Below are 16,414 nucleotides of genomic sequence, written 5' to 3' on the forward strand. Positions count from 1 at the left end.
AAACACGTCTATATATAAGTGAAATATATATATATTTTTTAAACCGTGTTCTCGCCCAGTCTCAATTTTCAAAAATGTAATCAACTAATTTTAATTACTATTGAGCTTATAAAATTTTATATTTTTTTAAAATGATGTACATAAATGAAGTTGAAGAAATGTAATAAAGATTTCTCTTAAGTTCTAAGCTAATAAATCGTATTGTTTTCTAATCCTCATCTCCGTCTCTGCGCTTCTCAAAGAGAGCCAGAAAAATGCCATCGGTTAAATCACTATCTGGCAAACAATAAAGACAATTCTTTCCGATCTTTGCGTACTCCTTGTCGCCCACATTTTGCCACTTGTTACGCAGCGCCTTCTTGCAGCTCAGCAGCTTGAAGGAGGGATTTAGCTGCAGGCAACGCTGCACCACCTGCTCATTTTCCTCTTTCCACAAGGAGCAAGTGCAATAAGCGATCCGTTTCACATTGGGGAAAGCGCTCATAGCGTGCGACAGGATCTTGATCTGTAGCCCAGCCAGTTTATACAGTCGTTTGTCATCCTTCTGCTCGTCGCACACACTGATGCGGCTCTGCATTCCATTGCCAGAGCAACTGGGATCCACGAGGATGTACTCTACATCCGGACAGCGTTCCGCAGCTGCATGGGTTTGACGAATTAGTTTATATTCAAATCTCAAAAGACAACTACTCACTCATCGTCAAGGCATCACCCAGAATGGGTGTCACAATTTCGCAACCAGCCTCGTTGGTTATGTCGCACAGCGCCTTATAGCGCTCCTTGGACTGTTCCACCGCGTAGATGCGCCCCTTGTTCTGCATCACGTTACACATGTGCAGTGTCTTCATTCCAGGGGCTGCGCACATGTCCAGCACTGTGGAGCCTGTTGGAGGAGCCAATAGCTCAGCGGCCAAGCAGGTTGCCTTATTCTGCAATATAAACTTCTTGGCGTGCACAAAGTCATGACCGGCCCAGTAGTGTGCCCACTTGGGATGGAAAATCAACACACACTCCACATGCAAATCCGTCATGAACTCGTCCTCCTCCAGGGCTCTAATCGCGTTGAGAAAATCTGCATAACTGGCATCCGCTGGCAGCTCCTTTCGCCGCCACTCCTCTCCAGCCAGGTACTCCAAGGCCTCCGACAGACTGAGTAGATTGGTATTGATGCGCACATAGCGGGGGTTGGGTTCTGTTCAGGCGGATGAAAAGACAAATGAAAGCATAGTTTAAAAGTGTGACATAGGTTGATTTATTTAAAGTAGTTTTTAACTAAGTTACTGATCCTTTCAAAGATGCGCATGCTCCGCACAAATGTCTCTCAGATTGTTTTTGTTTTGGGAATGAAATATTGAAATTAAATTGATATCAAAGGCAGGTTTTGATGGATTTTGGGTTCCATAACTTCCATTTCATGATGGTAACAAGTTACTGTTCCTTTTTGGAATCAGCATCATCCTCCTCAACCTTTTCCTCCTCCTTGACCTGCTCTAATGGCGGTGGAGACTTCTCGCGGAAAGCCTTCAGCACATACATGGCCACTACTAGATTAACGACTAAAACAGCCGTCAGAACAGACCAGCAGTTGACCGTGAATACGTCTAGATGGGGAAATGATTCCTGCAGCCAGTTGCGCACACCGTAAAAGCCCAAAAAAGGCAACGTGAACATCAAGACGCTGTAAGCCATTAGCCATAGGAACACTTCGGCACTAGTGTCTTCCTCTTGGGGAGCGGACTCCACTGGAGGCCCGGGTTTAAACTCCGCTGGCGGATCTGCGACAGCCGGCGCAACATCCACCTGTTGTTGCTTCTTGTTCTTTTTGGCCATAACTCAGCCGGCTAATGCTGCAAGTGGGTCGGTGAACCTGCCTTTCTTCTGGATCCCGGAGCCGCTGATCGCCTGCTGCAGCTTCTCCTGATAACTCCGCACTGTCTGCACCGGCCTGCTCTCTCCGTTGAGCTGCTTGCGCCCGAAAATCAGTTCGGTGACTAGAACCTTGGCCAAAGAGGCATCCAGATTGGGGTTGTCCTTCAGGAGTCCTGTCTCCTCGATGGCGTTGTCCACGGCGCCGCGATTGTCGCTGTAATGTTTCAGTACCGCCTGCAGGCTGCGAACACGCTGCAATTTGACAGAAGAAACATGCGTTATTTCGATGTTTTACCGCCCGTTCGCTCCTAGGACTCACGGCATGCTTCTCCTCGAAAATCAGGGACTTTATGGACTTTTGTTTATCCAGCGCCGTCTTCAGAATTTTTGCCGTCGCCTTGTATTGGGTTGGAACTTTTACAGAATGGTTAAATTTACTCATTTTCGTCACGTGCGTCAGATTTTCTGTTTATAATGCTCCGGTTCATCAGAAAGGGAGCGGATTTTTGCCTCTGACGCAAGTGGTCACTCTAAATTAACGTGGGGAAAATAAGTTCGCACTAAAATAGTGGGGAAAAAGCTGAAAGTTGAAACAGCTGGCATGGGCGGCAAAAATGTTTTATTTTATCTAATTCGATTCAAAGATATCTTTTATAATTATACAATTCCGATTTTAAATTCATAAAAATCGAAATACTATATAATATAACTGCCAGAGAAACGGCTGTGAAATGATGAGGATTAAAACAGCAAGTTACTATGAACAGTAAGTATCTATGATCAGTAATTAACTATGATCAGTTAGTAACTATGATCAGTAAGTATCAATGAACATTAAGTAACTATGAGCAGTAAGTATCTATGTATGATCAGTTACTAACTTTGAACACTAATAAACAAGAGTTGCAACTTTTGTAACACAACACATTTATGAGACTTGGCCGGCAGAAGTCACTTCCTTCCGGTGCTGTTAGAACCAGTTGGGAATCATATGCACACATGTGTGAGATTTGTTTTCGAACAAATTTAAGAGCAATCTATTTGAATGAAACTATGGAGTTATTCGTCTATATAATTTTACTAATTTACTGGAGCTTGGCGAATCGGTAAACTATATACATATGTATATACATATGTACATATACATATATAGCTGCCATAGGAATGATCGTTAAAAATTAAGGAAAATTAACTTCGGCCTGCCGAAAATGAAATTTTACCCTATGAAACTTATTATAAAATACATTCATGGAGAGCTAGCCTCTCCGTTTGGAGCTATGAATGTAAATATCTGAATGAAAGTTTCCAAATAGTCTTCTTTTCAATTCTTATTATAGTAAAATACGATAATTTTATAATATTTATGTAATATTATGTAAGGTTTATATTTCTCCCTAAAGGGTTTTTTATTTGACACAACTTGATTAATATTCAATGATCCAAGGGTAAACTGCTAGGGTATAGAAACTTCGGCAAAATTAGCTTCCTTTATTTTTTTTATTTCTTTTGCGCCGCTCGCCAACATTTGGCCCAATTAAATTCGGTATTAAAAAAAGGAGCTCCCTCTCTCGCTCTGCGGCCAAAAAAAAAATTACACAAAAAGAGCCGGGAACAAAAAACCGGAATTCCAAGCCTGAGCCGAAGAGAACGAGTGAGAGAAAGAGCGAACAAACTAAGAGAGTACTCAAAAAGTACACACATAAAAAACATAAACAAGCCTTTTTTCATTATGTGTGCGAGAGAGCCACCCCATCTCGCTCACTCATCGCGCTCTCGCTGCCTCCTTCCTTCCGCTGTTTGAAAAAACTCGCTTCGGCTGTGATTTTTTTTCATTCGAATTTTCACCGCGCTGCCGAACGAACGGTTGGTTCATTCCTTCGAGTTCCGTTTCGTTCTGCTTTTTGTTGCTTCCCCGCGACGTAAACAACCGAACCGAAGTGTGGAGCTTGTGCGGATTACGCCGCCATTCCAGCCCCCTTTGCCCCACGTGCTAGTTGTAATTGCAATTAATCCCACTCGGTAGTCGAAAAAAAGGCTGACAAAAAACGGGCCAAAAGCACAAGTGCAGAAAAAACAGAAACTTGCCAGAAACTCTGCTCCTGTATGTGTGTGTGCGTGCGTTGGTGTCGGTGTGTGTATATTTTTGGCGTGCGCGGCCATTTTTTCTTGTTGCCACTCGAGAGTCTCTTCGAAAGAGAGGCCCGGCCGCAGAAACTACGCAAATCCTCACTAAATTCGCCAACTGAGGCGCTAATTTGCGGAAAATAAATCAATCGCAGTGGCGCCGAAAACAAACAAACAAACGTACAAAAATAGAGTGCCGCAAACCACAAGCAACTTAGCTGAGCGCGCGAGTGTGTGTTGTGTGTATATGTGTGAAAGAGGCTAGCACATCTACGTAGGCGCCTTCCCCCCGTTCGTTCACCCACAATCCGGCAGCGAACACGTGCTCGCGCATTAACGGCCAAAAAAATATCAACAAAAGTTGGCCGATAAGGAAGAGCAACAAAACTGCATAAGCATCATCAGCAGGCGACACACAAAAGGCTCCTTTAAATTGGTTAGTACTTGCACCAGCATATGTTTTATATACATATTTGCCTTATTGGACAAACAGTTGAGCGCTCTGCTTCCCGCGTTCATCGCACGGTGGGACAGTTACTGAACATTTGTTAGAATTAATTATGTATCTTGATGTTCAAAGCAAATTTGAAATATAGAAAATATGTCTTTGTTTAGGATTCTTGTGAAATTCCTTTATAAAAAAATATTATTTGATTATGTTTTTAAACAAATTTTGTTCTATTCACTTGAATTAGTGATAATTTAAATTTCTTATTTGTTATAAAGTATTATTAAGTGTTTGAAAACCCTGAGGACGGGATTTCATGCAAGCCCTTAAAATATACAGCCTTGATAAACACATAACTCTAACTAAATCTTAATTATAACTATTTTCGAATTTAAAATACATTAAAATAGAAAAGGTTCCATTCGGACTATTATGGATACTAGTTTAATAATAAATTAATCAAAACGTGACTTAAGATTTCCAGTATAAAAATTAAATATTAAATTACTTTTTCTGGTAGTTTGTTAATTTAAGTGATGCTTTTATTTATTTATTTATTTTGTGAAATACCCCAAATTATTTACAATATCAATCTTCTCAAAGAAAATCATATAATGAGCCTGATGTATTTTCGCATTACAATTTCCATTTATTTTACTGGGTAAAATAGGATTGATAGCCACAGTAAGATATTAAATAATTTAATTTAAAAGGTATAACACATCTTGTGACCCCACTGTACCTTTAGTTATATTTATTTAATGCTTTTTTTGTAACAATTTCTTTTTTGTTAATCAATTTTGGCTATTAACACGTCATTAAGGTAGAATAACTTCAAAAAACAATATCGCAAAACGGACACAATTATTTGACCGTCCGCTTTGTCGCTTCTTTTTGACTTTTATTGTTCGTTCCCCATTCATTCGGTGGCGGTTTTTTTTTGTACGTTGTGTGTCGTGTCTTTTTTTATCTTCCACTTTTTTTGTATTCATCAAATATTCGCTGCTTTTTTCGCACACATTGTCGCCCCCAACTGAGCGAGAGAGTTTGTTTATGTTGCGCTCTTGCTCGCTCTTTTGCTCTCTTTTGTTTTCAGCTGCTTGCGCTCAATTAATTTTCGTTGATTCGTTTTTTGTGGCCATGTTGCTGTGCCAGAGTGTGTGTGTGTTGGTTTTTTGTGTATACCATTTTATTTATATGCTTTTCGGGCTTCTCTTTTTCCCCCAATTTTTTTCTGACCGCTTGCGTTACATTTTTTTTGTATTTCCCATTTGCATTATTATCAGGTTGAGTGGCCGATTTTCCGTGTTTGTAGATCTGTAGTTACACGATGTTTGTTCTTGTTTCGTTTCCTTTTTCTGTGTTCTTTTAATCATCACTTTCGCTGAAGTTGGTTTTGTTTGGTGTTTTAGTTGCGATTGTTTGGCCAGCAAACAACTGTTTGTCGCCTTGTCTCGCTCTCAATGTGCGCAACAAGCGAGTCCTTCTTTACATTACCCATTACACTTCCCCTTCTCATTCCCCCATCTTCCCTTTATGTTTTTCCTGCTGTTCAATTGTCCAACGTCAGCAACAACAACTAAAAAACCGGTTATTTTGGCCAGGCAACAAAAACAAATAGCAGCCAAAACCGAAATTACCTCTGACGTCAACACCCACCCGACTAAAAGGTCGTAATCAATGTTGCGCATTCAACTTTTGGGAATTTACATAATTTAATTGTGACGATTTATCTCCATACAGCAATAAATCAGACCAAAGTTACAATTATTTATTTTATATACTCCCAAATAATGATAATAATAATCAATACAAGTAACAATTTTTAAAATGTTCTGAAAGCCAAGATGTTTATATTATTGTTGAAGGCACAATGAAGTTAGCCGAATATGAATACATATGTATGTATGTACATTTTAACATACATAACAATATCTTAATAATTTAATTCTTATTATATACAAAATAATATCTTCACGATAGTGTTCATATATTCCGATTTAAAATAGTGGAATAATTTAAATATTAAAAAAAAACTAGCATAAAAGATGGTTAAATCTTCAAAAGTGTAAACTAAACAAAAGTATAAACTTTTTTTTAACGATCTTTGACTTGTCATTAATTGTTTTCACACAATTTAAATGTTAACATTTTAACATTTAATCGATCCTCTTTATAGCCCTCAAATATTTGTTAAATAACTGCTTAAAATATACATACATATGTACCTACCTCTCGACTTTAATATTTTCTTCATATTTATCAATAGTGGGTGTAAGACCTTTTTATTCAGACTATTATTAGTCGGTTTTACTAAAAGAACACTTAATTGTTGTAAAAGTCCTAGTCGATATATGTATGTAAAACTTTAAAGTCCCATAATTTCATTTTAATGGCTATATTTAGATATTTGTAGTAAAATAGTATTTAAACGTATCCCAATTTCCCTTTTTATTTCAAATTAGAGCTTTTAATGTTGCACAATGCTTAAAATAGTGATAAAATTAAATTAAAACATTTTAGGTATGCTAAAGTTATATATCTAACATCTAAATGCACTTAATATGTTTCAAAGAACCTTATGCAATTGCTGCTTCCATTTGACTCAAATGTTTTAAAGTAAATGTTACTGCTTTTAAAATATCGAATATGTACCTTGCTTAGTACGATTCCCTTAGTTAATGACAACATACACACATATGTATGTATGTAACCGACAGGATATCCTCAGACTCTCATTTCCTACTTAGTTCTTTGTGATAGCTGAAATTTGGCAGTATCTCTAACCAATCACATTACTAACAACAGATTTAATACTGTGCCAAGCTAACAGCATTGGTCCATTGAAAGCACAGATGCACCGCCCCAAAAAACTGTCGGTGATGTGTGTAGTTGCAGCAGCTGCGTTTTGGTTCGAGTTTTCGAGGTTGTTGACACGTTCCGTTGGCGCCCCTGACTTTTTTTTTTGCCAGGCCATCATCATAGTTGAGCCGCGGTAACCGCGATTGCGATTTTTCGGTTCTTCAAGCAGAACGAAAAGCGAAGAAGAATCCATTTCGCTTTCCATCTTGTTGTCACCAACAATTTTTGGCCGCAAGCGCCTTTTTTGTTTATCTTGTGACTTTTTTCCGTTGACTTATTGTTTTTTGCCCCGGCATTGTTATTAATTCTTTTCGCTTTTTGCGCCACACTCGCAACTTTTTTACTAGGTTGCTGCTTGCCATTTCTTTTACGGCTGTGCTTGTGCTGCTGGACTTTTGTTCCAGAGCGCAGCACGTTTAATTCACAAACAATTAATTAATTCATGCACATTTATGTTAATGTGCAGAAATTAATGTACCCCGCGAGACGTGGGGAAGGGACGGGCAGGGGGGAGCCAACGTGGGGTAGTGGCGAAGGGAGCGCGAAGCGGAATCGAAAAGTAGTTTAAGCACTTGTGCCGACTAGGCACAATTTACTGGATTCAAGAATTACAATATTTCTGTACTTTCAGCACAAACCCGCGACGAGTTTTGTAAGCTCGCAGTAGTGAAGTGTCGACTTGCCGACGACGACGACGACGACGACGTCGAGCACCGCTGTTCCATCCCCAATCCCATTCCCTCCATACCATTCCACTCGCGCTAGTGGCACCGTTCGAGCGGCTTAGACCCTTCGACGATCACGCCCCCAAGCTGGACGCTCGCACCATAGCCTATCGCCCGCTGACCCTTGGCGGCCACCAGCCGACGCTTATGGCCGAACTGCCGACGGCGCCGAACGGCGTCCCAAGCGGCGATTACCTGCACCGCTCCATCGACCAGCTGCGATCTTTGGGTCACTTGACCACGGCCCAATTGGTTCACGAGTACAAGCCTTTCAACATCACCGAGTTCCGGCAGAATGTTGCCGAGCGTCTGGACTACTCGCTGAAAAGCGGTCTGGTACAGCATCAGCAGCAACATTTGGTTATGGAACAGCAACAACAGCAGCAGCAACATCCCGATCCCCAACAACAGCAGCAACAGCAACAACATTTGCACCACCAGCAACAGCAGCAGCAGCACCATCAGCAACAAGCAAAACCAAACTACAGTCCACCCAACTCACCGCCTACGCCCCACGAGCAGCCGGAGCAAAAGGTAAGTCTCTTAGGAAAATCTCAATTTATCTTAGATCCTTTGAAACAGCCCCAGAAACCCAATTACAATTCAAACTTATCTGTACGTATTCCTCGTTTCTTTCCAGTACGATCCTAGTAGATCACCAGCGCGCCAACAGATGAGCAACGGCAGTGGAAGCGGCAGCAATGGCTCCTCACCGGAGGAGGAGGGCCGACGGAGCGACGGCGACCAGACAAAGCCGTACAAGTGTGCCTCGTGCAGCAAGTCATTTGCCAACTCCTCGTACCTGTCGCAGCACACGCGGATCCATCTGGGTATCAAGCCATACCGCTGCGAGATCTGCCAGCGCAAGTTCACGCAGCTGTCGCACCTTCAGCAGCACATTCGAACTCACACAGGTGACAAACCGTACAAATGCCGGCATGCCGGCTGCCCGAAGGCCTTCTCGCAGCTCTCGAATCTGCAGTCACACTCCCGCTGCCATCAAACGGACAAACCGTTCAAGTGCAACTCCTGCTACAAGTGCTTTGGCGACGAGATGACCTTGTTGGAGCACATACCCAAGCACAAGGACTCCAAGCATCTGAAGACGCACATCTGCAATTTGTGTGGCAAATCCTATACGCAGGAGACCTATCTGCAAAAGCATTTGCAGAAGCATGCCGAAAAGGCGGAGAAGCAGCAGCATCGGCACACGACTCAGGTGACAGCTGCCCACCAACAACACGTGCCGGCCGGCGGCATTGGCTTGAATCTGCAACGCCAGGCAATGAACGACGTAAACGCTGCTTACTGGGCCAAGATGGGGGCGGACAGTGCGGCCGCCTCGCTGGCGGAGGCCATACAGCAACAGTTACCACAGGCCACCGGTCAGCCATACGGAAACTTTGCCTCCCTGCAGCAACAGCATCAGCAACAGGAACTGCTGCAGCAGCATCATCAGCGTTTGGCGGACACGCCCGGTCACTCACACAGTCCGCATGAGGAGGCCGCAGGCGAGGATCTTGTCCTGCGACAGTCTACGCCACAGCATCACCTTCAGCAGCAACAGCAGCAGCAGCAACAACAGCAACATCCGGCGCAACACCAGCCGTCGCCTGGGCCCGGGTCGTCGGCTTTTACCCCACTGGCAGCCACAGTGGCACCACCACCGCCGCCCCCACATCTTCAACAGCATCGCGGACCGCCGGCGGCCACTGCCGCATATCTCTATCAGCAGAATGCGGCTGCTGCCGCTGCCGCCTTTCCCACTCAGCTCATCTCGCTACATCAGATCCGGAACTATGCCCACCAGCCAGGAGCGGCGGGCCTCATCGCTGGCGATCACCTCACCCTGGGCCTGAGTGCCGTGAATGCGGCCAAAGAGAAGGCGCTATAGTATAGGCCGGGTCGTGGCCAAAAGAGGCAGCAACGATGACATTAGTTTAAGGTTTCCGTTTCAACTGGTTTGGATTCGAGTTCACACTAGATGAACTCTCGAGCCCAACCCAATTGAAACGATAGAAGTAACAGTAAGTTAGAAGTTAGTTAGGCGCATTTGCTAATAAGGAGCATTGCATTGCAGCTGGTTTTCCTGAACCTGAACTATCCACATATCCAAAACCACCTTGATGTTGTATACGAATCAGCCAAAAATAAGCAACAATTCTATCACTGCCCAAGACCGAAGATTAAACCAACTGCAATGCTTTAGCTCCTCGCTAATGCGATATTAAGAATATTACATCTAGATCGACTCAGGATTTTATATACGATATTTATATACCCCTATTCCCTTCCCTTTTTAGATATATCTGTAAGCAATATGTAAAATAAAACTCTGAGCTATTTAAATAAGTTAAATTTGAATAGATCACAGTTTTAGTATAAGCTAGCAGCCGTACAAAGTACATAATATATATTTGACCTAGATTGTACATAGATGTATGTAAATGTGTGCTGTATATGTAAACGTACTTTAGATACTTTCTAATTTATCAACTAATTAGTATCTTAAGGATATTTTCTACCTGTTAGGCAAGCTGAAAGTGAGAAATCGATTTGAAAGTGTAAAATTCAAACCCTAATAAATTTGAAAATTATTTATAAAATAAAACTAGACATTCGCTTTCTAATTCAGTCGCAGAAATAGAACTTTGATTATAATATGCAACGATCTAGAAAACTGCAACCTAATCCGCTTAGCGGCCTCAAGAGCGAACTCCTTTTGTGGCAGAGAGGCGACATAAGAGATTTATGTTCACCCCATATAATCGGAGTATCCATCCACAGGGGAAATCGGATCGAGGTTTATCTTTGAGTCTCTCCCCGCTAGCAGCTGCCTGGCTTAAGACGTAACACTGGCGTAGTTCTTAGGGGGGTTGGCTTCGCCAAAAAAAAGTGCTCTGTCAGATATGTAGGTTCCCTCGAATCAAAATGCTTGGCTGCGCTCGAATGGCGATTAATGATTGATGACTGATTGAGTCTTGAAACTTTTTGGTCGTCCCATCGACTGGGAGATTAATGAGAATGATTCATTTTACTGGATTGGATTGGGTCTTGAGTTCTTTTCGATGTGTTTTGCATATACGCGGGTATTTTTACCTGATATGAAAAACTAGTTCAGCGTGGCTTTCGAGACTTCTTCACTCTGCACGATTTGCAACTTGAAGTCCAAAGAGTTCGATCTACTTCAGAAATTTGTGAATTTAAAGAACTTTACAGTGGACGGTGATGATGGAGTTACAAAGATCTTAAGACCTTTGACGGATTAGTAAGCTGATATCCAAGATATATTCAATCTATGAGCAACTGGTTGGGCTTTATCTCAAATATCTCTGAGCATAAAACGAATTTCATAGCTAATTAATAAAACAATAAATTTAAAAATCCCACAAAAAACCAGTTTAAGTTGTTAACAGGTGTTTTTGTATTCATTATTATATTTTCTCTGTCTTTATTTAGTTTTTTTTTTCTTGGTTCAGTGCTGAGCACAGCGTTTGAATGGGATTATAAATAGCAGCAAATTTTGCTAAATAAATAAAAAACCAACAGCTTTTATGATCTTTTTATGCCTCTAATAAAAATGAAATAAAATCACCTAAATAGCCCCTAACAATGGGGATTGTTGGAAATAAATAGACACCCACAAAAGGAGTTAGGGCAGCAGACAATGAAGTTGATAGAGACATAAACTCGCTAAAAGGATTCTTTGTTTGTCAACAAAGATCGGTGTCTTTGCCAAAATTCGGCACGATCCTTTGGCAAAAAAAAATAATCAAGAAAACAAAAAAGGGCAGGACACCCTTGAGCGAGCTACAAGGATCGCTGACAAGAAACCAACAAATCATCAAAGTAGAATTGGCAAACACACCGCAGAGGACAAAGCCCAGGGATAAAAGGGATTTGGCGATCGATAATCGATCATTTGGCAGTTGTGCAAAACGCTAAACAAAGGCTTTCACAATGCAAAAATGAGGTGAAGGGGGCAAGGAATCTTTTTAGCACATCTACGAACCCTTTTTCCTTTTTTTTTTGGAGGGCTCTGCAACCCAATGTTTGCCAATAATTTAATTGATAAATGATTTGATTTCTGCCAGCCATCGCCATCGATCATAGAGAAGCATTCAAAGCATCGAGGCCCTGTCTACGCGCGATTAGCATATCAATGCGCATTATTATAGATGCACTAATGATCATGGGATTGTTTGGTGGTTATTGTCCCCGATCTTCGGGGTGGCTCTTCTCCGGCTCCTTTTACTTTTCTTTCGGGTCTGTCTTGTCTTTGGGTGCTGAAATCATCACGATTTCGTTCCCGTTGGGAGAGTCTCAACAGGCTTTGTTATGCTAACTATGAGAAAAAAATGAGGACCATGTCCTGGCTGGGTCCTTGGTCCTGGGACTGTCACTTTTACTTGCAGCTTGATCGATATGATAATTAGAATGCAGTGCCCGAGGCCCAAGACAGACAGCTCTTCCCTGAGAGTGGCATCTGTCTAAGGAGATCCTAAAAAAAGAGGAATGTTCTAAAGACATATAATACATTTGTTGTATTAAGAAGTCCAAGAATTAATATATGATCTAAGTCAATTCATATTAATTTAATTACCTTGCAACTTGAGTAACTATAATTTAAATATATTTTAATAACATTTCAATATTTAAACATTAACTAAACTAGTTAATATTATAGATCTTCCTTTACCAGCTTAAATGTAATCTCCAGGAAGCAGTTTCTTAAACTCCATCTAATACCAGCTGAAACTTCATCATGTCCTTATATTTTGTATATAACTTGTCCCTACAGTTTTTGTTTCAGTGCAGTTTTCGAAAAGGACATTATGCAAAACTACTTTCATTTGAATATTGTCTATGCAGTTTCAATGCCAAGAGATCATTTTTGTGCCTGCAGAAAGGCATCAATAGATTTATGGTTTCTAAACTCCAGACCCGAAATCAAAACACACACCCAAAGCAAAGGAGGGAGAGATAGTAGGACCCGATCATCGTCATCAGGGGTTGCACACAAAACATCCGCCGGATCTGATTGTACAAAAAAAAACAAAAAGAAAAACCTTTCACCCCAGAGAACGACTCGTTCTTCTTGGCAAATGAAAGGACTCGAAGAGGGATCCTTTCTCTCACACAACCCGTTCCCTCGAATGGCATTTAGTCGGTTCGCCATTCAGCGATTCTTTTGGATAAACTATTTATGAAATTATTATACAATGCACACAATATGCGGATACACTCCACCGATTAGCCTGGGCTTTGAACAGATCGATAGAGAATGGCACGAAGGTGTGTATGTTTTTCCCATAACTTCTTGTTCCTGTGGCATTTGCATTTCATCCTTTATCAGTCGAGAGACACTCTGAGGTCCTTGCCAATTGTGATCCAAACGTATTGTTCGATTCTAATAAGGTGCGATATTGTGAAATTCGATGCGATTTTCGTTAGCTATTCTTATAACCATATTTGCACCCTTTGAGCTGAATGGATATTCGCAAAATTGGAGGGCACACTCTATGGCCCTATTGTTGAGGTTAAGGTTTCTCTATATGGGTCGGTCCTGTGTTTGGATTGATTTCCCCTTTATCACTTCGATTGTTGGGTAATTGATACTTAAGCGAATATTGGCATATTGCCAAAAATAAAAGAAGAAGGTTTGTGGGGATTTTATTAAAGCGTTTTGATTGCCAATTTGATGAGTAAATCGAAGATGATTTGAGATGGCTGAGTGCTTGATGCATATTGGCATTTGATTGATTTTTGGCATTGGAAATGCATTTCCATTTACTGTATGCATTCAGTAAGTTCTTTTACATATTGAGTTTCATTTCCTTGCCTTGAGTTTGTGTTATAATAATCCCTTGTTGGAGATAGTATTTCATTATGAGAGATCAACATATGATGGATGAAGGTTGAGTAATGCCAGACTATAATTTAAGGCAGAAGCTTGTAACGCAGTGAAGGAGTCATTTCCGACCCTATAAATCATATATATTCTTGACCAGAATCATCAGCCGATTTGAACTAGCCATGTCCAGTCGAAAAATAAATTTTTGAAATTTGTTCAAAAAATTGAATTTTTTAAAATTTAATAATGGGTTAGCAGTCATTAATCTACTAAAAACTAGCATAGAACAGCTTTCCGAATTAAAATTAATGATTTTTTGGCTTAGTTATGAGTTTTTGAAGCTTTCCTTTCTTGTTCCTGTTTCCCTCTCTCATCAATTTTATCTTTATATTTCATATAAATTGAAAGTCTATTTAATGGAAAACCCAATTATAACGTTTCTCTTCCTCAACAAACAACACATTTTTTTAAACCTATCAAGTACTTAACAATGTTTACAATTACTCAAACCAAAGATCAGTTTGTACCCCCCTTCAAATTGTTACAATTTCCAAAATAAATCTTTGACAACCAACACGTGTTAAATTAAATAAAAAAAAGTTGAATAAAATGGCAAAAAATAAATGTTAACTGCGTAATTGAAAGAAAGGACATTGTGAACAGGATTCAGCCATGAAATGACGCACTAACAAACATTTAATTACCATTTTCGCACCGCCCTTTGTCGGGGAGCTGTTTTTCCCAAATCTCACGACAAAAAAGTACCCAAAAAAATGTTGGTAAAAAACGGCTACAATCAACGCGAACAAAAAAAACTTGTCACACGGGATTTGAACATTTTTAAAATAGGGAAGAAAAAATACGCGGCAAAAAAGCTGAACTCACTGCAATTATAGACGACTTTTTTCGGTAGTCAAGCATAAAAAATTAGGGACCAAAAAAATACAAAAAGAAAAAAAAAATGGGTTAAAAAAGTGCAGAGGCCAACAATGAGGGCTGCAAGGATGAGCTCACAGCCCGGGTTTTTTTTTTATCGGGAGGACATAAAAAATCTCCCAAAAAAGTATGCAACGGGCGGCATTTGGTTACCTAATTTGAATATTTGGCGCTAGAAATTTTCTCACGATTTTTTTTTGTTGACTACCCACAGCCCAAGACACACACGCACTCCGGGGCTCACAAGGCTCAGGGTGACGATCAAGGATAATGAAAGGACTCGAACAAAAAGACGGGCAGACGGGCCTAGAAGACAAGGAGTAAAAAAAATCCGAATTTTTTACCTCATTTCCATGCGGAAGCGTTTCCTTGCGCGAACCGCCAAGGGCGATAGGACAAAAGAGGACGAAAGGATGCCTTAATTTATGCACAACACGTTCGCGGATCGGACGCCCAAAAGGGTTGAGGGAACCCGAGAGCACTACGTACGTTCCCGGGACATCGTCTCGCATTTGCATACGTGATCAAGGCAGAAGGGTGCGTCGCCAAGCAGGACAGGGTCAAACATCATTTTTCATATATCCTCCGTAAAAAACGAGGTCTAAACGAAAAAAAAGGATGCTCTTTGAAATAGAAAAATACGTAAATTATTTAAATTACGTTTTTTTTTTCGGAAATTTCTGTTAGTGCGCACGTCAGCCTTGCTAAGATGTTCATCTGGGTCACTGTGCTAGGTAAACAACCCAAGATCCCATCTGCAGGGAGTAAGGACCTCTCTCTGGTCCTTCCTTCTTCTCCTTGGTTTATTTGTTGAACTATTTTGCATATTTAACATTGTCTTTGATCTATTTTGCATATTTTTGCATTGTCTCTGTCGATTTGAGACGCCTTTGGCAGAATTCTAAATCAATATTTGCTCATTAGTCACAAGCAATAATTTTAAATTTAATAATTTGAATAGCCTCTTAAGGGCTAAAAGGCAAAATGAGCCACAGCAGCTGTGTAAACGGAAAAGGAATCCATAATATGAAGGAAATACTTTCAGTTATTATTTTAAAAAAATCATGGTCTCCAATTTTATTTAACACCTTTTCCGCAACATCTTCTTATTAATAGCTTTATGTCCGAAAAGTGATTTCGTAATAAAAACACTTTAGTTTAAGATTAAAATCAGATAGCCTTATTTATCACAAAACAAAACGAAATGAACTAAGCGTCAAAGTATGCCAAGCTCTGCGCAGAAAATTAATCAAATTATACCCTATCAGGAGATAAGCGAAATAATATCCATCAAATTCTATAATTTGTATACGGGGATCGTAAAATTATGAAAAAAAATATAACCCGTTGCTGAAATAGAAATTTTGCAAAAGCCACGCAACTTTTTTGTTAGCTTTGTTTTAATTAATTTAATTTTAATTTAATTTAATTTAATTTTAATTAATTAATTAAGTTACTTAATTACAGGTACAAGATATGGGCAAAGATCGATCCCCCCTTCACCACTGAATCTGGAAACAGGTTGACTTGTGCCAAAATATATTTTTTTGGCAAAAGGTTTACCTGTGGGCCATTAGTGGGAGTTGAATTTGGTGA

The 16,414-nt window shown here is 40.4% G+C and overlaps 3 protein-coding genes across 3 annotated transcripts; 1 reads left to right on the top strand and 2 right to left on the bottom strand.

Annotated features, from left to right (window-relative positions):
* Positions 1–94: 94 nt before the first annotated feature.
* On the bottom strand, positions 95–3,023 carry Nsun5 (Nop2/Sun-like domain containing protein 5). The gene is made up of 4 exons (XM_020958506.2): positions 2,189–3,023; positions 1,872–2,121; positions 695–1,192; positions 95–639 (listed from the first exon to the last, which is right to left on the bottom strand). The coding sequence occupies exons 1-4, from the start codon at positions 2,309–2,311 to the stop codon at positions 209–211; spliced, it is 1,302 nt and encodes a 433-aa protein (XP_020814165.1). The 5' UTR covers positions 2,312–3,023; the 3' UTR covers positions 95–208.
* Positions 1,229–1,874, bottom strand: LOC110188703 (uncharacterized). The gene has a single exon (XM_020958510.2). It carries the CDS (start codon positions 1,828–1,830, stop codon positions 1,429–1,431), a length of 402 nt encoding a protein of 133 aa, XP_020814169.2. The 5' UTR covers positions 1,831–1,874; the 3' UTR covers positions 1,229–1,428.
* A 632-nt stretch (positions 3,024–3,655) lies between the features above and the next one.
* sqz (squeeze) lies at positions 3,656–10,639 on the top strand. The gene is made up of 3 exons (XM_020957989.2): positions 3,656–4,429; positions 7,935–8,562; positions 8,669–10,639. Exons 2-3 carry the CDS (start codon positions 8,176–8,178, stop codon positions 9,920–9,922), a joined length of 1,641 nt encoding a protein of 546 aa, XP_020813648.2. The 5' UTR covers positions 3,656–4,429; positions 7,935–8,175; the 3' UTR covers positions 9,923–10,639.
* Positions 10,640–16,414: the final 5,775 nt, after the last annotated feature.

Source organism: Drosophila serrata, unplaced genomic scaffold, assembly GCF_035046125.1.
Source record: "Drosophila serrata isolate PLE 108 unplaced genomic scaffold, ASM3504612v1 contig_269, whole genome shotgun sequence".
NCBI lineage: Eukaryota > Metazoa > Arthropoda > Insecta > Diptera > Drosophilidae > Drosophila > Drosophila serrata.